Source organism: Nematolebias whitei, chromosome 13, assembly GCF_014905685.2.
Source record: "Nematolebias whitei isolate Nwh7 chromosome 13, NemWhi1, whole genome shotgun sequence".
In the NCBI taxonomy this organism is placed as follows: domain Eukaryota; kingdom Metazoa; phylum Chordata; class Actinopteri; order Cyprinodontiformes; family Rivulidae; genus Nematolebias; species Nematolebias whitei.
In genome coordinates this window covers 13,729,544-13,752,814 of record NC_056510.1, presented here as the reverse complement: position 1 = coordinate 13,752,814, position 23,271 = coordinate 13,729,544, and the positions used below count along the sequence as shown (strand labels likewise).

At 37.1% G+C, this 23,271-nt stretch overlaps 2 protein-coding genes across 2 annotated transcripts in view; both read left to right on the top strand.

Annotated features, from left to right (window-relative positions):
• Positions 1 to 430: 430 nt before the first annotated feature.
• Positions 431 to 16,639, top strand: hnmt (histamine N-methyltransferase). The gene is made up of 6 exons (XM_037686352.1): positions 431 to 635; positions 3,842 to 3,894; positions 6,836 to 6,943; positions 11,608 to 11,738; positions 11,914 to 12,007; positions 15,762 to 16,639. Exons 1-6 carry the CDS (start codon positions 499 to 501, stop codon positions 16,121 to 16,123), a joined length of 885 nt encoding a protein of 294 aa, XP_037542280.1. The 5' UTR covers positions 431 to 498; the 3' UTR covers positions 16,124 to 16,639.
• Positions 16,640 to 18,896: 2,257 nt separating this feature from the next.
• Positions 18,897 to 23,271, top strand: part of LOC119418824 (histamine N-methyltransferase A) — a 41,293-nt gene continuing 36,918 nt past the window's right edge. The window contains exons 1-6 of the mRNA XM_037686117.1: positions 18,897 to 18,997; positions 19,072 to 19,215; positions 19,530 to 19,582; positions 20,324 to 20,431; positions 21,544 to 21,674; positions 22,380 to 22,473. Of these exons, the coding sequence (XP_037542045.1) occupies positions 19,082 to 19,215; positions 19,530 to 19,582; positions 20,324 to 20,431; positions 21,544 to 21,674; positions 22,380 to 22,473 (520 nt within the window). The 5' untranslated portion in view covers positions 18,897 to 18,997; positions 19,072 to 19,081. The remainder of the gene's footprint in view (positions 18,998 to 19,071; positions 19,216 to 19,529; positions 19,583 to 20,323; positions 20,432 to 21,543; positions 21,675 to 22,379; positions 22,474 to 23,271) is intronic.

The following is a 23,271-nucleotide window of genomic DNA, read 5'->3' as shown; positions in this document are numbered from 1 at the left end:
GTGGTAGCTCGGTGGTCTGTGGTTGCGTCAGGTAGGGCATCCGGCGTAAAAATAACTAACAAGTCTTCGTGGGACTTAGTTTGCTGTGAAGACCACTAAAGCAGGGTGCAGCCAAAAGAAGAAGGAAAAAAAAAACGGGGAAAAAACCCCACTATATATGCTGTGTATATATAATATACTCTGTATATATACTGTATATATAATGTGTGTGTATATATAATATACTGTATATAAACTGTAACAACAAAATCCATGCTCAATAATCCAGGTATATATACTCTATATATAATATACTGTACTTTGTATGTATACTGTATACATACTGTACTGTATGCTGTATATATAATGTACTGTATATACTGCATATATGCTGTATATATAACATACTGTATTTACACTGTAAATATACTGTAGCCGAAAGGAGAAAAAAAAAAAAGACAAAAGACACTGTATATATAATGTATAGTTAAAATATGTTTTTCTGCCAGCTTTTGAACCATGGCATCTCCACTGATGAGTCTGGTGAATGATGATGGTAGATACCAGAAATCATTTCAGCTTTTCCTGGAGCGCTCCTCTGAACACCAATGTATGAGGGACTTCATCCACAACAAACTGCCAGACCTTCTAACCAGGTAATTCACCTGTAGTTACTTTAAAAATAGACCCACACTGATAAAGCTAGTCGTTGCAACAACATTCAAAGGTCTTAAGTGCCGTATTTTCCGGCAGGCACGTCGCTCCGCCCTAATAAGTTGCATCAGTCCATATTTGTCTAATAAAGTTGAAAAATCCATAAATATGTCGCTTTGCTGTATACGTCACATCTATTATGCATCACCGCTAACGTGTTGTGTTTGTTACGCGTCACCGCTGACAACCTGGAAATGTGGGCCTGTGTTGTGCCAAAAACCGATGCGCTGCCAAATGGTGACCGCGGTAGCGTGCACGGAAGGACTTAAACAAGAATTTAACAAGATTAACGCTTAAAAAATATATTTGTTTGCTCGAAATTATATTAAATGTGTGTATCAATCTAACGTTTGCTTAATAAATGCACTTTGATGGTCAAATCAACTGTATTTCAAAACCCGATACAGAGAAGTAAACGCGTACAAAATTTAACACGATAAACACCTAAACAATTATTTGTTTGCTCAAAATTATAGCAAAGGTGTGTCTCAGTCTAACATGTGCTTAATAAATGCACTTTAATGGTCAAAGTAGTTGCATTTCGCTGGGGCGGTTCAGCTGGTTTGACGGTTCCAAGCAACGAGCAGAATGAAGGTGGGGAGTCTCTGGCAGGCCAATTGAGTCATTAATAGCTGGTGAAGATTCTCAGTCATCCAGGACATGGTAAATTCAAAAAAGTTCAAAAGAAAAACAATAAAGTACAAAATAAAGTATAACAAATAAATAAAGTCCGGTTGTTTTTGTCTTGAACTTTTTTGAATTTGTTATTATAGCCACGTTTACATATTACATGATACAACATCATGCCATATAGGTATTACTACTCTACAGCCATCAAGTGGCTGAAAGTGGTATTGCTCAATTATTTTTATTTTTATTTTTTCAGTTTTAATGAATGAAAACGGTCATATCTCAGCCAAAAAATGGTTTATAAATATGGGAAAAAATCCATAAATATGTCATTTCAGCCTATAAGTCACAGGGCATGTAAATTATGCAAAAAAAAACAAACAAAACCCTGCAACTTATAGGCCGAAAAATATGTTAAGTAAAACTTTATTTGTATAGCACTTCTCAAGATAAAAATCACAAAGCACTTCAACAAACAAAATAACAAATGCACAAAACAAAATCATATTGAATATTATTAAATGGTGCAGTTTGAGAGATTTGAGTCCAGTAGTTTCCCCATGTTATGTCATTCTAAAATGTGGGCCCATGCTCGGTGTAACCAATGCATTTTGGCTCAGTCACTTGGCTGATCTAAATTAGGCTGGTTCTAGTTTGTTTAGGTAAACAAATATGGCCGTTAAGTTTAACGTTTGACATATTTTCAGTCATTTTGGCTGTTTCTCTAGGTAAAAAAATTGTGGTAGTTAAGATCTGTTCACAAAATTTACTCTTTATATTATTTAGGACACATTAACCCTCAATATGAGGAAAAACATTCTTAAGATTTTTTTGTTCTTACTTAATTATATGTTTTGTCAAGTCTTCACAACTTTGCAACGAGTACCTTTAACAGAAAATGGTCTAATTAGAATGTAGTGGTGATGATGAATGTTGAAACATTAAGGACTGACGTTCAATGTTCCCAACAACACAGTGCAGAGAAATTCATGTTTTCATGATTTTACTACCTTATGAATGTCATTATAGCTGCTTTTTATTAGTCGCATATTCAAAAATGTCATGGATTTCTAAACAAAATGTATAAAATACTGTTTAATCCTACTTATTTGATTTAAAAAATATATATTTTTTAGCTTGGACTACAATCTGACTTACTATATAGCTCAATTAGCTGTTAACGTAGTGGTTTTTAAATGGAGCTCATTATTATTGTAGTGCTTCATGTGAACAATAAATATTAATAACACAATAAATATCAAGTGGCTAAGAAAAGAAAAAAAATACGTATGTATATTCCTCATGCTCATACTAAAATGTGTGAGCACAATTTTTCTTGCAGTTTTGTCACAAGATCATCATTACTGTTAAACTTTGTTGTTAACCTTAAACCTGTCATAAGCAGACTAGTGTTGTGTCATATTTGTTGCTGATTAACAGGAGAACCTTAGACCAGAAAATGACATTAACCTTTAAGTAACTGATTGATAAAATAACTTTACAAAACGGTAGAGTATGGCAAACTATGTCTACAGTATTGTATTTGTTCATATTTACCACCAGGAATGTTAAAAGTTGTGCTTTATGCAAAATTGACACTAATGCACCATTTGAAGCAAAAATTACATAACCATACAATATATCTAGGTAATTGGTCTGTAGGCTCCATCTTGTTTTTTTGATAACTTGGTAATTGTGACTTTGTGTCAAATCATTTTAGCTACAAATAACCCCAAACCTGCAAACTTTGCATTTTAAGTAAAAGACAAACCGGTACCATGGTCTGTATGTAATAACTTGCTGCATAAAATGGATGTTATATTCTGAAAAGAAATATCTCTCATAGAAATGCGACAACAAAGACCTGATCCAATGAAGTGTGAAGAAATAATCTGAGTAAAACAGACCCTAAAGTTACATAAGCTGTAAATATCTGTTGCTATGTGTTGTTTCATTTCTCTCTGAATATAGTCAAAGATACCAGCAGAATTAGTTGTCCTTCACCACAATAAAGTGCCTGATAACAAAACAAACAAAAAAACAACAACAACACAGAACTAGCTAAAAACTAAGTGGATGATTGTGACTGACAATAAGTAGTGTTTCTGTAAATGTCTCTCCCTAGATTTTCTTTAAATCTGTTTTTGGAAGCCCTGGGAGATGAATGGCATGCTGCAGAAATCCAAACCAGGCTCTGCTACGTTTGGCAGCCTCAGAAGCAGATCCGACACAGATCTAGAGGGATATGATTCACAGCTTAATTAAAAGGTGTAATAGAGTTAATAAAAATCTGATGTTGAGTGACAGAATACACCATAGCCACATTCAAAGCCAAAGTTCTTGTGGAGGCTTCAGTCGTTAGATCAGAACATCTCACATTCTCAAGTGTCAGGCAGAAATGTCAGTTACAGGCCCTAAAAGTATGACCCACATTTTGCAGGTTGGAAGCTGTGAATTTCAAGGCTTTGCAGCTCTGAAGACTGTTTTTTTTTTTTTTTTTTCTGTTTTTTCCCTGTAGCATTGGAGATGGAAAGTCCCATCTTAATGTAATTGGAGTGGGAAGCGGCGCTGGTAAGAATATACACTATAGGATGCCATCACTGATGAACTTACAGTATATACCACGGCAAATAGCTGCAAAAGGCATTCATGATTGGAGGGTTCTCCTTTATCCATGCTGCAGAAAACACAACATTTTTCTTAGTTTTGGGGGTTTATAGACCGCTCTAGTTTGCATACGAGTCTAACTTTAGTCTGACAAAGTGATCTCATGTCTTACCTGCACAATGATTCATATTAAAGCAGGATTATTTTTTTCCTGAGCACATGCCCCCAGAGTGCAGTCACCCTTTACGTATGTCAGAGCCATTCCTTTTAATTTACCTGAGCTGTCATGTCTGTATCATTATGGAGCCTCTAATGGACTGTAAAATTCATTAGAATGACTTCAGACTCTCCTGCAAGGTATTATTTAACCTAATCAAAATGATTCACCGCATGTTCACATCAGCTTCTTTGCCTAAATATACCTCTTTGTGCGTGGCAAGTTGTCATCTTCAATAAGAAAAGAAACAGAAGCACCTTCCCTTGGTCAAGCGGTACTCAAAGAATTATCATATCGACAACTTTTGGTCTTGTTCATATAACCCCAATTCCGAAAAATTTTGGATTTTGTGTAAAATGTAAATGTATTAAAAAAAATGCAAAGATCTGTAAATTTCATAACCAATACTTTATTCACAATTAACAGTAGTAAACATGCCAAACAGACAAAAAAAAAAAGCTTATTTGGTGGCCAACATATGGTATTTTGAACCTTCATGGGCATTTTACATATCAAAAAAGTCCAACAGGTCACGTTTTATTATTGTAAAGTATCTTTTTTTTTTTAACCAACAGTAAATGTGTAGGAACTGAGAGGACCAGCAGCTGGAGTCTTTGGACTGGAGGAGAATGTCCCATTCTTTTCTGATATAGGATTCTAGCTGTTTAAGAGACATGGGTCCATTTTGCTGGATGGAAGCACTTTTTCTTCTAAAGCCTATGTATACTTTTCTGCATTGATAGGGCCTTTATAGAAGTCTAAGCTACTTATGCCATGTACAATAATGCACCCACATACCATCAAAGTGGCAGGCTTTTGATTAATGTACCTATAACTGACCATATGGTCCTTCTTTCAGTACAGATGATGTGGCATCTGTGGTTAAAAAAAAAAGTAATTTGTCTGACCACAGAACAATATCCCACTTTGTAAACGCACTGTAAACTGTGTTTACAGACAATTTTTGGAAGTTTTCCTGAGCCCATGCAGCAACATCTATAACAGAATCAGACATTTTAATGCAGTGCTGCCTGAGTGCCTAAGGGTCACAGGCATCCAGTGTAGACTTTCAGCTTTGTCCTTGTGCTCTCATAGATTTCTCTAGATTCTTGGCTTTTGATTATATGAACTGCATATAATGGGATAGTTATATTCAATTTACAGTTGAGCAACAGCATTTTGAGTTTGTTCCACATATTTTAGACACAGGTTTTCACAAGCTGGTGAACCCATCCTTACATTTGACAGATGTCTTACTAACCTGTTGCCATCCACCCATCCATTATTTTTCGCTTGTTCCAAGTCGGGTCGTGGGAGCAGCATCTTGAGCAGGGAGACAAAGACATCTCTTTCCACTGTCACCTCTTCCAGCTCTTCTGGGAGCATCCCAAGGCATTCCCAGGCAAACTGAGAGACATAGTCTCTCCAGCGTGTCCTTGGTCTTCCCCGGGGTCTCCTCCCAGTCGGACATGCCCCAAGCATCTCGCAAGGGAGGCGTCCAGGTGGCATCCTTACCAGAATTCGTGACCGTAGGTGAGGGTAGGAACGTAGACCACCTGGTAAACAGAGAGCTTTGCCTTACAGCTTAGCTCCCTCTTCACCACATCGGAACGGTACAGAGTCCGCAATACTGCACACGCTACACCAATCCGCCTGCCACCTCACTCATGAACAAAACCCCAATATACTTGAACTCCCCCACTTGAGGCAGAACCTCACCCTCAACCTGAAGAGAGAAATTCACCCTTTTTCCGGTTGAGGTCTCCTCCTTGAATCGCCACCTTATCGTGGTGGAGGAGTTTGGACGCCTGAGTGATCCTAGGAGCTATGCTTTCAGGGGCAATTTTAATTGGTAGGGTCTCCCAAGGCAGATTGGTTCTAGGTGACAGGCCAGACAAAGAGTGATTCCAAAGACTGTTATGGACAAGAAACAGCAAGGAACTCCATGTCCCTTGCCCGGACGTGGGCTACCAGGGCCCCACCCTGGAGCCAGACCTGGGGGAGGGGCTCGTTGTTGTGTTCCTGGTGACCAGGTCTCTACCCTTGGGGCCCGGTTGGGCTCAGCCCGAATGAGCAACATAGGTTTGCCTTCTTGTTGATCCCCCACCTGCAGGAGGGGCCATATGACTTGGGTGCATGAATTCATGGGCAGTGGCCGAAGGCAAAAACCTTGGCACTCTGACAATGGCTTACCAAAGGTGGCTCTTGGGACATGGAATGTAACCTGTTGCCAATTAACCTAATTAGTTGCAAAATCCTCCTTTAGCTGGATCTTCTTTGTAGCAGTTTGCCCCTTTTTTGAGACTGTTATGAAATTCAGAATTACCTTTTTTTAATTTTTCCAAAAATAATGGTATAGTTTCTTAGCCTGGACCTTTTAATTTGTATACTGGGTTTCATTGTAAATAAAATGAGTTTATGTAATTTTCAAATAATTCTATTCTGTTTTACCCAACGTTCCCACATTTTTACTTTGGAATCAGGGTTGTAATTTACTTTTATTTTTCTGAAATTGTTGCAATATTTAAAGTTGAGCTTTTTGCTAAAGAAAACCCTGCAGCAGTATTTAATCCCACTATTATATAACATTACCTTTTTTTAAAATATTGGTCTGTGTGGGAATTTTGGTCAAGGTCTTTTGTTAATACTTTTTTTTCCCCCAAAATAAAATTGTATTGATGCCTACAGGAGAGATTGACTTGGAGATGCTCTCTGAGCTCCATAAAAAGCACCCAGAGGTGGTGGTGGATAATGAGGTGGTGGAGCCTAGCAGCCAGCAGCTGCATAACTACAAAGGTACATGCTCTCTCACATTGTACAGAATGCATTTCTCTGCTCATGAGCACTGTGAAAATGGTTGAATATTTAATTTTCCTGCAAAAGTAAATTCTTTATTGTATATTTAATGCTTAAGCTATACTTTAAAGTGGCCTTTGGCGTTTTTAATAATGAATTAGTAATACATGTGCTCGTCTATTAGAGAGCTGGTCTGTGAACTACACTGTGGATTCTAAACTTGATGTCAGCAAGAATCAACCCCCATGAACTTGAAGTTTTTTGTAAAACTTTATTTTCACTAAATGCTTCTGTTCTTTTATATCCAATCTCCCTTTTTTTTTTTTACACATAGACCTCAACAATTTTAAAAGTCTGGAGAAAGTGAAGATCCACTCTTTACTTTTTTGACAGCTTTTGTGTTGTAAGTGTGGATCTTGGTGCTTCACGAGAATTTTCAAAATAACTTTGCAAAACTTGTTGAGCTCTTATGATCCCAGACTTGCCAATACTTGTTTTGTTTGAATAAGCAGCTCGCATAATGCTCATAAGTGAAGGAAGGAAACTGAGATCACAAGTAAAACAAAATACAATGAAGTGCATCATATATAATTAAATAATTGCCTCTTTAATGTAAATATACTTATAATTTTATGGGGCTGTGGTAGCTTGGTGGTCATTGCTGTGGTCTTGTAATCCTGAGATTGTGGGTCTGAGACCAAGTTGCATCAGGAAAGACATCCAACTTTAAAAAAAAGAAGCTAACTCTCATGTGAGTTTGCATACAGTAGTCCCTCATTTATCACGGTTGTTTGGGACCACGCCCACCCACGATAAGTGGAAAAACTGTGAAGTAGGGATACTGTAGTTCAAATACAGTAAACTTTGTCATGACGTGGCAGGCTGCAATCACACACATCACCTGTTATTCCCAATCTCCTTCAATGTAATAAACAATTTAAATGTAAATAATATAACATTTCAAATAAACAATCCATGCAGCATGGATTATTTAAAATATTACAGTATTTAAATTTAAATTGTAGAGAAGAGAAGCTCAGCAGGACATCAGATATGTCACACAGCTTCAGCTCTGCAGCACGGAGCAGAAATGTACTGCTTGATCGATTACACTGCAACAACTGAACATAGAAGTTCTAAAATAATTAAAAATAACTTGTTTAACACTTTTATATTTTGTGATTATGACGATTTTACGATGTGACGTACTTTGAATTTTAAGTTGAAAGACAAAAGTTGATCGGAGCATCTGGACAGCAAAGGGTTAACCCTTCACAAAGCTGCAACAGTAGAAATGTGTGTGCGTGGCACAGAAGAAGATCAGCTGATCAGCTGCATGAGAGAGCTTTCCCCTGCACTTGTGGGCTTCACACACGGTGTAAAATCATTTAAAATAATTTATTTTAAATTAACAATCCATGGCTCATCAGCCAATTGTGTCATGTCCAATCTTACTTTGAAAAACCGCGATACAGCGAATCTGCAAAAAACGAACTGCCAAGTAGCGAGGGACTACTGTATACAATCCAGCAATGTTCAGTCAGGTCATCTGGATGGGTTCTTATTTATGCTGAGACGTTTCGCCCTCCATCTGGAAGGCTTCATCAGTCTGAGGAAATGCCAAACAAAACTGATTCCCCACCAAAAGCCTACTCCAAAATGAAAGAAAAAAAAGTTATCTTGGTGCTGAAATGGGATTCATCAGACTCCTCAGATTGATGAAGCCTTCCTGATGGAGGCGAAACATCAAAGCACCAAACAACAACAAAAAAGTCCAGCTGACCTGACTGAACATTTTTGGATAGTATACCTGGATTATTGAGCATGGACTTTGGTGTTTTGAACCAGTTTGACATGACTGTCGACGAGGAAGAGGGCAGGCACCGGAGGAAAGGGCATGCCCCAGAGGCCATGTTAGCACCAACATAACTTTTTATTTTTTTCAACTTGGAGTAGGCTGTTGGGGGATAATCAGTTTTGCTTGGTGTTTCCTCAGACTAATGAAGCCCTCTGGATGGAGGGCGAAACGTCTCAGCATAAAAAAGAAACCGTCCATATGACCTGACTGAACATTGTTGGATATAACTTGGTCAGTTTTATAAACATTGAGCTAAAATCTGCTTTGATACTTTGGCATGAAATATAGCATGCAGTATGCATCCCTTTAAGGAAAGCTAGGTCTTTTATTTTATAATGTTTATATTAAACAAAAAGAGTGAATTTGGTTGGACTCAAATGAAATGCTAATCAAGAAGGCATTTTTTTTTTTTGTGACACAATAAAATGTATGAAATCAATTATTATTGTTTTTTTTTGTTTTTTTTACACATTGCCTCAAATATTGTACTGTGCTCGGTCACAAATATAAAGAGTAGCACTTGAGTGTTGGACTGCTGGTGTAATTTAGTGAACTGTGCACTTTTTTGTGTGCATTTTTTTATATAAAATAAATTTCAGCCTTCAAACTTTTAACAAGTCAAGTAGGAGTTTAAATTGGCTTGCCACTTTTCTAACACTGCCTCAGTCATTCTCACCTGATTTATCTTTATTGATTAAATAGTCACATGTGCCGCCTATTGTTTCTGCCAAGTGGCTTCTGCTGTTTCTAATGAAGTGCGATGGAACAGAAGTGAGGGATGTTTCAGGAGAGGTGAAGATTTCACATATCGTAATCAACAGTAGCAGCGTCAATTTCAACTTCTCATAATCTGAAATAAAACTTCATCCCTAGAATAGTGCGTGTATACTCAAGTCTTAAAACATTGTTCGTTCTATCCATTCATCCATCCATACGTACATACATGCATATATACAGTAAGGTTTGGCTCTTAACCCAGATAGTATGTGACTGAGAACAACAACTTCAGGGCCAGAAGAAAGTTTTAACAGTGTTTATTTACAGATATTGGATAAATATGAACAGTATGAAGAATCTGCAGGGCAGGACTGGAACCCTGGAGAGTAAGGGACAATATTATTAGAAAGTCCTCCTGGAAGGTTAGTCTTGATGTTCAGATTCTTACTGTATGCTGGCAGAGCTGTCGCAGAGTCGAAATCCAAAAAGGTTCCAAAAGGTTTCATACGATCAGTGAACAAGTGGTAGAAGGCAAACAATGGCTGGAGAGATCACAAGGAGGTTCAGGAAACAATCAGGAAGGTCCAAGGCTCAGGATGATCACAAAAATCAAGCTACAACAATGAGAATAAGATTAGTCTTTCACAAAACAATGGGAGTAAGATAAAGGCCAGGAACACAACTACCGATAGGAAGACAATGCACCAGTGTCGGGTTGCAGTCATCAACTGCCTTAAGCACTCCTGCAGCTCATCATGCGAATGGTCCTCAGGTGTGGATCTGTTGGTGCCCTATGGTGTAGAAGAGCTGCAATAGGAAATGCTGGAACTCCTACATACATACATGCATGCATACATGCATGCATGTGTATACACACATACATACTGAAGACTCAGAAAGTAAACACTGAATGAGAATGTGCAACTGATTATTACAGCAGAATAAAGGAAACACAGAAATGGCTATAACCTCAGGATTGTATAAATATTGTGTTGATATTTGGTCTAGTAGTGGCTGAGCATTTTCCAAGTTTACAAGACCGTGGTGAGACCAGCTGTGCAAATGGTCTGGAGACAGTGGCATTGACAAAAAGACAGGAGAAAGAACTGGAAGTGGCAGAAATTATGATGTTGAGGTTCTCCTTAGGAGTGACAAGGATGGATACAATTAGGAATGAGATCATCAGAGGTACAGCACAGGTTGAACAACTGGGAGATAAAGTTAGAGAGGCCAGACTGAGATAGTTTGGACATGTTCAGAGGAGGGATAGTGGGTATATTGGTAGAAGGATGTTGGAAGTGCAGCTGCCAGGAAAAAGATGACAAGGAAGGCCAAGGAGAAGATATACGGATGCAGTTAGAGAGGACATGGAGGTAGTTGGAGTGTGGACAGAGGATGCAGAGGACAGAGTGAGGTGGAGGATGACTCGCTGTGGCGACCCCTGAAGAGGGAAAAGCCAAAAGAAGAAGCAGCTGAGCATTATTCCCAATACATAATGTGATCACTACACATTGTACAGTATTTTTACTCAAAACTTTGCCATTAAACTCTTGTCTGTTAGCTGGACGTCTCACAAATAACTGCATGGATTTCAATGAAATTCTCAGAAAGCCTTCACTTGGAATACCTATAAGTAATGCTTACAGTCAATCCCAAATTCAAGATGAGTGTCACAGCTAATCAACATTAGCAAACATAAAAAAAAAATGGCAATATGAGCTGAAATCTGATGTCTTAGTGGCTGAGGGCCATCCTCAACACATACTCCAAAAGCTAACAGACCTCACAAGAGTTTGCTCATAATGTCATTTACAAGGTTTGAATCAAACAGCTATAGCTTTGTCCCTTTTCTTCAAAAGATAAATCTAGTTTAACATGTTGGCATTAAAGGTGATGAACAATATGCATTACTTCAAATAGTGTTAGGACTTCAATTAAAAATGGTTTTGTTGCATGAAAAAAAGTGTACTTTAGTTGTGTCAGTCACTCATATCAATAAAGATTCTGTTTGTCGTTATAACATTTTGTGTCAAAAAGTCATCAGCAGACGAATCGTTTTCATGTTTAACTGTTCCATGTCTTACTTAAGTTGTAGTGTCTCAGAAACCAGAGTTAAACTACATCAAGTTTACCTGGAACAAGATGACTGCCTCAGAGTTCGAGGAGCACTGGAAGCAGACAAAGATGACAAAGAAGGCAGATTTCATTCACATGATACAGGTTGGTGCTGATGTCTTCCCAGCTCTCACACTGTATTTTTGACACATCTAGGTCATATTCATTAGGTGGCACTCGACAGCAATTAATCCCATTAGTGCATCTGTCTAGCAAAGAAATATAATTAGGCGCTTCGTGAATGCAGCAAGCAGCTCATTATGTGTGGTGAAATCGACAGATGCTGTACTACGTGAAGGATCCCGGCGCTACCATCAGCTTCTTCCAGAGTCTCCTCAATAAGAACGGGAAGCTGATTATTATTCTGGTGTCTGGTGAGTTGATTGATCTCATTTTAGATTAAGAAATGTCCTTGTTTTTTTCCCTCTTGGAAGTGACATGATTTGTTGTGCATCAACATGCATCATACTCCAAGGATGAAAACAGTTTACCAGAGATCCCAATGAGTGTCTCCAAACTGGGTGTTGCTGAGAGTGCAGATGTGAGCTAGAATTGTACTGTTAGCAAGGTTTTTTCTTTAACATAGTCAGTAAAAGTTTTGAATTTCGAGGAAGAGGTAATGACACGTTTCTTGACTTTCTTTACAAACCTGTTGCATATTTAAATATTTACCCAGAATCCCTTAAGGTTTTATGTGTGTGTGTGTGTGTGTGTGTGTGTGTGTGTGTGTGTTTGAACCTTCACCTGACTACAAATTTTGAAAAGCACACCTGTTTTTAATAATGTGAATGTTTATGAAGCGTTCGCACTATTGTGATCCATTTTTCTTCTGTACATTTTCCAGCATCTTTCTCGTCCCACAGTTTTCAAGCAATTTCAACAACTCCTATATCAAAACATTCAGCTCTTTCAGGACAATCCTGATATGACTTTTGGTATTGGTGCAACTTTAGCCTTTTGAAATATTTAGCCTTTTATGCCACTTTTTTTCTTCTCATAGAAAATCAATTGAGCTCATTTTACACCCATCAAATATTTAGATGTGTTTACAACCTTTTAATGCTTTTTTCACATGTTCCATTTCAGCTTCTTTCAGCTTCCTTGCACAAATGTAAACATTTTTTCCGCTACTTTCAGCTAATTTCAGCTGTTTTTTTTTTCCAGCAGTTTTGTGTTTCTTTCAGATTATTTTTTGCTAACTACAACATTTTTGTGCTTCTTCTAACTTCTTTCTGCTAATTTCAGCTTGTTATGCTCTGTTCATCTTATTTCTGTAAGTTTCAACTTTTCTACTACTTCATCTACTTTATAGCTGTTTCCATGCTAATTTAAGATTTTTCAGCTATTTTTTTTTGCACTCATTTCAATGTTTTTCAGCCTAATTCAGCAAATAGTGTGCTCTCTTCACTTTCTCTTTGCAATTTCAGTTTGTTTCTGCTTTTTAGCTACTTTTCATCTATTTTTTTTTAGCTTATTTTAGCAGTTTTTAAGATAATTTCCACTTTTTTGTGCTCCTTTCTGCTTATTTCAGCCTAATTAACTTCTTTCTGCTATTTTCAGCTTTTTCCTTTAGGCTTTTTTCTGCTAGTTTCAACTTTGTTCTGCTATTTCAGCTAGTCTTTAGCTGTTTTGTGTTAAATTTTGCTTTTTCAGCTAATTCCACATTTTTTAGCTCATTTCAGCTCCTTCCACTTCCTTCTGGTAGTTTAAATTTTTTTTTTTTTTTTTTTTTTTTGTTGCCTTTTTCAGCAATTTTTCATCTATTTTTTGTTAATTTTAGCTTTTTTAGCTTATTTCCTAATTGATGTACTCATTTTTGCCTATTTAAACCTACTTTAGCAAATATGCATTCTTTCTGCATTCTTCTGCTAACATAGGCTTGTTTTTCATTTCAGCTACATTTCAGCATGTTTTTAGCTGATTTCAGCTGTTTTTCAACAAGTTCTTCAGCAATAAGCATCCACACTGCATTTTCACAGGACATGCAATTTCTATATTTTTTTTTGTTTGTTGGTTTTTAAACGGCCACAGCAACAAAAAATAAGTAAATAAGCTATCTACTGTAGGTTATTACGTTACAGCCCTCTTCACATTTAGGCTCACAGCGAGCATGAAGCCCAGAGCTGAGAGGGTGCACACAATCTGAGCCAATCTTCATCACTGGCTGCTGAGAGATGGCAACATACAGGAATTAGCTGGTTTTACCAACCGCAGCATTCGTGTGTGTGTCATTTTGTCAGAGGAAAAACCCTGTTACTAGATTTACTGAAAAAAGTAAAACATAATTTTGTTGCGGTGATTGCAGTCGACTGTGTGTTGCACTATGCTAAGCACACCTTGAGAGGCACTCCATTGACAGAGCGCAAGGCACCTCAACACGCACACACAAACATACAGGAGTTTTTCTGTTACACAAAAATGCAAGTACTTGAATGTGTTGAAGTGTAGGACACACATACAAACTCATGTATGTTTGTTTGTGAGGTACTGTCATGTGCTCCATCCACAGATTTCCCTGCTAGTAGCACATTGCACTGAGCGCAGCACAACACAAACACAAAACTGAGTTTGGAGTTGGTCAGGAAACACGTTTATTTTATTTTATTTTTTAGTAATTTTCCTAAATTAAAAGTTGCCTTTCAGTTTTGTAGTTTATCAAATGTTTTGTTTGACACATAGTCTGAAGAACACAGCTTACAGTTCAAACTGGATAAAAAATATGATACACTAATACTTTTATATTTTAATTTTATCTTATGTCTTGCTGAGTTACACCTACTCCTATGGAAAGAGTAGGTCTTTCTTTGTTTCTGGGAGACTTACTACCTGTTTAAAAAAATAAATAAAAACACTATGGGAGATTTTTTTTTCATATTTTTATGGTGACCCTCCCATTAAGGCAGAGGCATCAAATTCACTTACAAACAGGGGCCAAAATTAAAACGTATTTCAAACTAAGAGCCAATTTTTGAATCTACATTAACTCAAGTCAGACACCCAACATCTTTTCTTGGTTGCAGGTTCATTTGACATTCTCTGTTGCACGTTTGACATCATAATCAAATATTACTGAAAATATTAAAGTGATAAAAGTATTTTACATTTAAAATATCATCTTGGGGGCCAGATAAGATGTCAACAAGGGCTACATTTGGCCCCCGGGCCTTGAATTTGCCACATGTGCATTAAGGTATATACTGAGCAAAGGTGCATCTAAAAAGTAAAAAAAAATTGAATGTGAAAATGTTCAGTTTTTGTCATTCATTTCAGAAAGTGACACTACTCATTTATTACATAGATTCATTACAAATAGTATGAAGTACTTCAAGCCTTTATTTCTTGTGATTTGGATGATTATGGCTTACATTTAAAGAAAAAAGTTATTCAGTGTCTCAGAGAGTTTTAGAATATTACATTGCTAGCTTTTGGTAACTTTGGGAGTAGCCAAGTCTTGTTGGAAAAATCAAATCAGCATTTTCATAAAGCTCGTCAGCAGAAGAAGAGCTCTAAAATGTCCTGGTAGATGTTACATCAACTGTGGACTTCAGAAAACACAGTGGACCAACACCAGCAGAGGACATGGCCCCAAGCCATCACTGACTGAGGAAATTGGACTTCAAGCAACGTGGATTCTGGACTTCGCCACTCTTCCTCCAGACTCTGGGACCTTGATTTTCTAAATTACATGAAAATTTACTTTCATCTGAAAAGAGGACATTGGACCACTGAATGACAGTCAAGTTGTCTCCTCAGCAGGTAAGACACTTCTGACGTCATCTCTGGTTCAGGAGTGTCTTAACATGAGCTCATGTCTAATCCACTGATTAGAGTGTGACACCAGGAGTTTATAATATTGAACATCTTCAAAATATTCAAATTTTCTGAAACACTGAATTTAGTTTTTTTTTTTTTTCATTATCTGTAGTCCATTGTCATCAAAATTACAAAAAAACACAGGCTTGAAATATTTAACTCAATAATGACTCTATATGTTTCACTTTCTAAAATGATTGAACTTTTTCACAATATTCTAACTTTTTAAGATGCACCTGTAGATTTCAGCCCTAATAAAAACTGTCCTTATTTATCATGCTGATGGTAGCCTTGTTCCTGTTGCATCTGTTCCAGAGAAGAGCGGCTGGGGGAAGCTGTGGCGGAAATACAGGACTCAGCTCTGCAACACAGAAATAAGTCAATGCGTAACCACAGGAGACATCAAAAGCATCCTGGACTCCAAGGGAGTGAGCTACCAGAGCTTTGACCTGCCATCTCAAATGGATATCACTGAGTGTTTTATTGAAGGAGATGAGAAGGGAGAGCTGCTGCTTGATTTTCTCACAGAGGTGCTGGACTTTAGTAAAACTGCCTCCCAGGAGCTGAGAGCTGGTGTGCTGGAGCTTCTGCGGCACCCAGACTGCAGCATGGAGGCCGAAGGCAGAGTTATCTTTAACAACAACCTTGGAGTCATAGTCATAGATAAACCGACTTAAAAACTTGCCGATATGATAAGGTTGAAGGTTTAATGGCATAGATGATAAAATTAAACAAAGTCCATAACAGTCAGCTTTATCTTGTTTTTCACGTTACTACCTGTGCTGTTAATGATTAACTTCAATAAATATCTTGGATAATTCTGTGCAAATTGAAAACATCTTTAATGGAATGTTCCTTATTTTATGTGGAACTCTAAAATTCCCATCATACAGATCTGTCTTAGTCAGTTACAAAAATTAGCTTCAGATTTTGCCGTCATGTGATTTTTAATGGGCTACACTTGGCAGGCTGTAGCTGAAACCCCCATGATGCTTCTGCTGTCAGAGGCAAAACCTCTGCTTCATTGCAAATCTAAAAATAAGTAGAACATTGCATAATTAACTTTTCATTGAGACTCATTTTAGAGAAGCTGAAGGTAATTGTGCAATATACATTACAATGGTTGCAGGTTGTATTAATATCAGTAAGAGCCTGAACTATAAAATAAAATAAATAAAACCAATTTAAAAAAATAAATGCAGGTAGTGTTTTGTTGTCTTCTTCTTTTTTTTTTGCCACAATGTAATTATTTGCAAAACTGCTTGCTTTAAGAAGTAGTACAGCAGTTTTAAAGTTTCTTTGGAGCTGGTTAATGTTGGACTTAAGGTCAGTGATAGATAACAGAACATGTATGGCAGCATGACAAGCTTTCTGAGAAATGCAACATCTAGTATTTGATTCAAACATATACATACAGTTTTACTACATTTTACCCTTATTCTCCAAACTGAGTTTATACATGTGGCTGTTTTTAAAAGTCATCAGTCATTAAAGCCTGAATTAAAACAAGTTTATATAAAATTGTGGTGGACAGCTGAATATCCTCTCATGTTTAAAGTCAAACTGTGCACATGTAGGTCATGCTAATTCAATTCAGTTTATTTATATTGTGCAGAAACATTCACACATAAACCAATTGGTAAAGTTTATCTAAGGAAGCCAGCAGATTACACTGAATTGTCATTTTGTCGCCGTCTCCCATCCTGAGCAAGCACAAAGGCAACAGTGGAAAGGAAAAACTCCCTTTTAACAGGAAGAAACCTCCAGCAGAACCAGGATCAGGAAGAGCAGCCATCTGCTTCAACTGGCTGATATAGCAGCTATAGCAATTAAAGACAGCAGCAGAGTGAGGAAATGTGGTAAATGTATCTATAACAGCATAACTAAGTATGACCAAGTTATAATTAAGTAATTAAGACACATTGAGACACGCCTACAACAGACAGGAACAAGCTTGTGAATTTTGATAGAGGACTTAAAGTTGGCAAAACGTAATGTAGCTGAAGCTAATTCTGCTAACGGTTGACAAAGTTAGAGAAAACGCTAATTAGCTAAACAAAAAAAACAAAAAAATTGTTCACGTATTAGCAGACTAGCAGAACTGTGCCCACCACTGTCCCTGCCTTTATGTGCTCACTTAAAAATGCAAAAGGTTTAGATTTCAATTGAATACTATTAAAATTGTTCCAAAAAAAGGTGGAATACAGCTGCAACCATTGCATTGCTGCTGAATTAAAAAAATAAAAATAAAAAAAAACCGTCAAGTAATATAGCAGCAGCTGAAATACATGGTGAAAGTCAAGTTTTAAGACCAGAAGAAGAAAGAAATGTATTTGAGTTAAAAAAGTAAAAATGTGTAATCAGCCTATTGGTTGGATTTGTGAAACTATCCAATTAAATCCAACAAGATTGTCAGGTCCTCTGGATGGATTCAACAAAGAAGACTCTGTCCAGAGGACCTGATTTAACCTTGTTAGATTTATCTACCTGGATTATTGAGCATACGTCAGGATATCCTATTATAATTAAGTTATGAGCCCTGACAAAGGCTAAATTCAATGTTCAATGTGTTAATATTATAAGGTAGAATGTATTTTTTATTTTTTTTTATATATATACATTTAGGGTTAATAGCTTGTTCTGTCCTTTCAAAAACTGATTTGGTCTTACTAATGGATGTTTGGTTACTTTAACTAGCTCATCATGGAAGGGAACAGTGGAGACTGTTTTTGCCTGTGTATGTTTGTGTTCATGAGACTGTATGTTACCAAAATATCTCATGAACCAATCGGCAAATTTTAATGAAATTAAGAGAAAGTTATTACATGTGCAACTATAGTCAATTTGTACAGATATTGAACTAAAATGTGATGTGGTAGTAAGTTAGAGTAATTCACAACACATACTCCAAGTGCTACTCAATCTTTGCTTAATACTTTAGTATCGACTGTTGGAATCAACTGTTAGCAAAACATCTCATGAACCTTCGATTGGATTTTAATGAAACCTTCATGAAGTGATCATTAGATATATGTGTACAGCTCATAAACCGTCAGCGCTGTAGGCCCTGCTGATGAATAAACCTGATAACTAGTATGTTTCTGTGCCTTTTGGGAGGCTGTATCCGAAGAGACAAATATTTATTATCAACAGGAACATGTTCAGCCTGAAATGTGGACTAATGTCTTCATCTGGTGGACACCATGGATTACTGCAGTTTTGACAAGACATCCAGTAAAAGGAATCCAACACATAACACAAGAATTTAAATGCATTAAATGTTTGAATAAAGATGAGACTAAGCTTAGTTGGATGAATATAAGCAATAATTCAGTAAAACAAATCTTATTGAGGTGCAGTGAATACTTTTCCCATATATGAGCATAGCAGCAGCAGACTCTGTTTATTCAGTCAAAGTTCAGGAGTGATGCAACAAAAAGCTGCTAGGAAAGAAGAGGACCAGCTCGCCTGCAGAACTGAGTGAAACCCTGCTGCTTAGAAGAGTGAAGCTCACAGATCCTGTCTCTACTCATCATATACACAAATTCAAGGTAACTTTTTAACACATAAGTACATCTTTGAAGTTTGCCAAGTCACTGGGGGTAAATTTTGCTTTGTGTTGCAGAGATCCAGTCATGGCTGCAGAAGCAAAGCACACTTGTTATGAGGGCTGCTCGGTTAGCAGCTTCCAGTTCTACTTGGAGAAGTCAGGAGAGCATGCAGCTGTTCTCAAGGGTGTCCAAACCATTCTGCCTGGGGAGTTCAAAAGGTGCATTGTTCCACTTTGAGTTTCCACTGTCTGGAGTTACGCAATCTGGAGGCCGCAGACAGGAATGAGTTCCTTTAGTGATCAGTGGTGCAGCAACATGGAGTCAGTCTGTGGCTTAGTGGGCTTTTGAAATTGACCGGCAAAACACTGTGTAGAGAACAACAGCACTATGTCTCCAAGTGTAGACATTCAGTTCCTACTTCATGGATTGCATTTTTTTTTAATATTCAGACCATAAGTGCATGACCACATACTGAACTGTCTTATGCTAAGGGTCATTAGAAATATGTTTGTTTTTACTAATTGTGATGCAGGATTGGAGCAGGAAAATCCAGCCTTGATGTTCTTGGTGTTGGGAGTGGTGGAGGTATGTGACTGAAAAAACAAACAGTTAGTTATAAATCTGATAGGCATCACCTGAACTTATTGAAGTGAAGTAAAGCTGCTTAAAACGGGAATTAAATGTAAATTTAAAGTTCGTGAGAGGAATATTTGTCAGTTTATGCTGGAATCTACACTGATATTAAAATGTGAAAAAACCTGTAACAGCTCTTTTACTGTAACATGGTCACAGATTTATTATTTCTCTTTGCTGTTCATTCTGCAGTCCGAACTTTTTAAAAGCCAACAGGATCCATGTTGAATTTTAAACTATCTTAAAGCTGTGACTCTGTAAAACACCTGGTCATACATTCAGTGAGAGCTGTGCTTTATCTTGGAATGTCACCCTCCTGATTGTTCTTCCCTTTCATGTTCTCCCACTGTGCCATTTTAATGCCACTTCAATTTTTCAGGGATTTGAAGTGTTATTTCTGGCATTAATTGTTATTTTGAAAATGTGTCTGCTCCTGCATGTCAGCAGCTCCTTCAGTAACATCGTTATTCATCATAACAGATGTTGGAATGTGTCAAAAATTCCAAGAGCAGCCAAAGCATAAGGAAAAGACCTCCCAAAACAAAAATCTCAAAAGTTTTAAACAGAAAATATCAATAAGCTGCTGAAACAGGCTGGTGCTATGCATTTCAGAAAGAAAGTGGATGAATTAAAGCAGGATTAAATCAGCCCAATTATTATTTTGAAATGTTGTAACTTAACGGTCTGCTCCAGGTGAGGTGGATGTGCAGATGCTCTCCTTGCTGAAATCAACGTTCCCTGCTGTTCCCATAACAAGCGACGTCGTGGAGGGTAGCTCGGCTCTCATCAACAACTTCAAAGGTATTAGTTATTCACTTTAATCGTGTATTGTAGCATCACAAAATAATACACGTTAAAAAATACATGAAATCTGAATATGTTCATTTTATTGTAAGATGCAAAAATATCTAAATTTGATTTAACTGATTTTCAAGTAAAAGAATAGATAAATGGTTTACACTTTATTCTTTTTGTTTAGTGAAACGTTGTGATTAGGACAACTCGGGGTTAAATTGAGGTTTATATATATTTATATATATATATATACACCATACTTTCCACCGTACTCGTCGTCGCACTGCTGTATAAGTTGCATCAGTCCAAATATGTCTGATAAAGTGGACAAAAATATAAATAACTCATTTTGTTGCGTAAGTCGCATCTATTATGCATCACCGCTGACCACCCGGAAATCTGGGCCGGTATTGTGCCAAAAATTGATTGTCTGCCAAATGGCGGGAGCATGCATGGGAGGACTTTAACAAGAATTTAACAAATTATAGAAAAGGTGTCTCAGTTTAACTTTTCCTTAATGAAAGGACTTTAACTGTCAAATCAGTTGCATTTCAAAGGCCGATTTGCAGCTGCGGGAGTGCGCAGTGGGACGAATTGCTGTGCGTTTCTTCTAAATTTAGCAAGATAACCACCTAAAAACAATTATTTGTTTTCTCGACATTATAGCAAAGGTGTGTTTCAGTTTAACTTTTCCTTAATAAATGCACTTTAATGGTCAAATCAGCTGCATTTCACCTGAGCAGCACGGCGAAATGCAGCTGATGTGACGTTTGCTCCAGGAGTTTTGGAGCGAGAAGAAGGTAGCTGTATGGTAAGCCAAGTGTATCAATAATAGCCACTTTTACCTATTAATGAGGCACTTGGCTTTCCATATAAATTGAAGGCCCTGTAGTGGCTGAAAATAGTAGTGTTCAATATTTGTTATGTCAGAATGAATGAATTTGTCAGATCTCAACCAAAAATTGGGTTATAAATATGGGGAAAAACATATATTAGTCACTTCTGTATGCAAAAAGGTGCGACCTATACAGCAAAAAATATGGTATATATAAAGTTACATATACATTGTGTGCACATTGCATTACTTGAGTTTAAACATTTTATTTTTATTTTTTAAGCTTTGGTTGCAAAGACTGCAGATCTTCAGAACGTCTCGTTCTCCTGGCACATCGTGCACAGTGAGGAGTATGAGAAGCAAGTGAAAGCAAAAGGAGACGTGAAGAAATTTGACTTCATCCACATGATTCAGGTACTTTTGGAGAAGTTTTTTTGAGTCCACCGATTTGTCAACAAATTTAAACTCTGCTCAGCAGCAGCACTTTGTTGAATTTCTTCCTTTTGCATCAGAGAAAATCACACTCATTTTAATAATAAACAAAGACCTAAAAAAGTTAAATCTGGTCCTCTGGACATTCAAAAAAACAAAAAGCAAAACAACAACAAAAAATGTAGAAACGTTTCGTCTTTCATCCGAAAGACTTCCTCAGTCTGAGGTGCTGTGTTCAGCTCAGTCTTATAAATAGCACCTTCTCAGAGTGGATCAACCAGTTGGCTGCTGACAACCAAAACCAGACGTTTCCATTCAGCCTCTGAACTTTGCATGTTCTCCTCAAGCTGCAATATGTTTCCACCAGTCATGAGAAGCAGCCTCAATAAGCCCCTCACTCCTCTGTGAGACCACTTGGAGGCACTTGTGTCAGGACATACGGAATAGATATCCATCCATCCATCCATCCATTATCTTTAGCCGTTTCTTCCTTTTTGGGTGATGGGGTCACTGGTGCCCATATCCAGCAGTCACTGTGTGAGAAGCGGGGGACACCCTGGACAGGTCTCGAGTCCATCACAGGGCTTCAGTAGATCTGCATCTACTAATTAAAGTGTCAAATTGTAAATGAAAGCTCACATATATTCAAGCCTTCACATAAAATCCCCCCAATGCTCTCCTCAACAGATGATCTACTACGTGGATAACCTGTCTGAAACGATCAAGTTCTTCCATAGCCTTCTGAAAAACAATGGTAGGCTCATGATCATTGTTGAGTCTGGTAAGTATACTTAATTAATTTGAATACCACACAATCAAGTGCCGCATTCACATTCATTCATTCATTGTTAAACTGTTTTCCATAAACAATGCCAAAATAGGAAAGGAAGAAAAGTGACTTTCTTTGGGGTTTTTTTGTGTTGTAAATACAACCCCAATTACAAAAATATGTCAATGTTCAAATTTTAAATAGAAATGTCAAATGATTTACAAATCCCATAAACCATTTTTTTTTATTTATTGACAATGCAAACATCAAATGTTTAGACTATGAAATTGTACCAATTTAATTTAAATTTTAATTTTATGGCAGAAACGCAAAACTGTTGGGATGGGGGCAATAAAATGTTGTAAAATAGGTGGTATGAATAAGAAACAGCTGGAACAGTTTTTTACAACTTATGAGAAAGTTCCTGGAGAAACTTTGACGAGGCACAGACACATGTGGCGGCCATTTTAAATTTTTTACTTGACAGTACTATGTGTTATGGTTCCCTCTCATCTACCACCATACCAAATTTCAGCTCAACATGGCCAAAAAAAAAAAAAAATCAATGAGTTAGTTTTTTTTTTATTTTATATATTTTAAACTATATCTTGGATTTTTTATTTGGACTCTGTATATGATGGGGAACAGCCTCAGCTATAAACAAACCAAATTTCAGCTCTATGTGTAAAAATAGCAGCATTAAAGCCATTTAAATAGCTTTGGTAACCATCTTTGTTTTATTTGAAATCAGTATTTAGTGGGCATTGGCCTCACCATACCTAATTCCATTTTAATACATCTAATTATGTT

Excerpts from the sequence above, each read along its gene's own strand:
- hnmt (XM_037686352.1), top strand. The coding sequence starts at position 499 with ATGGCATCTCCACTGATGAGTCTGGTGAATGATGATGGTAGATACCAG. Across the intron at positions 3,895-6,835 it reads TGGAGTGGGAAGCGGCGCTG|GAGAGATTGACTTGGAGATG; the intron begins GTAAGAATATAC and ends TGATGCCTACAG. Across the intron at positions 11,739-11,913 it reads ATTTCATTCACATGATACAG|ATGCTGTACTACGTGAAGGA; the intron begins GTTGGTGCTGAT and ends TGAAATCGACAG.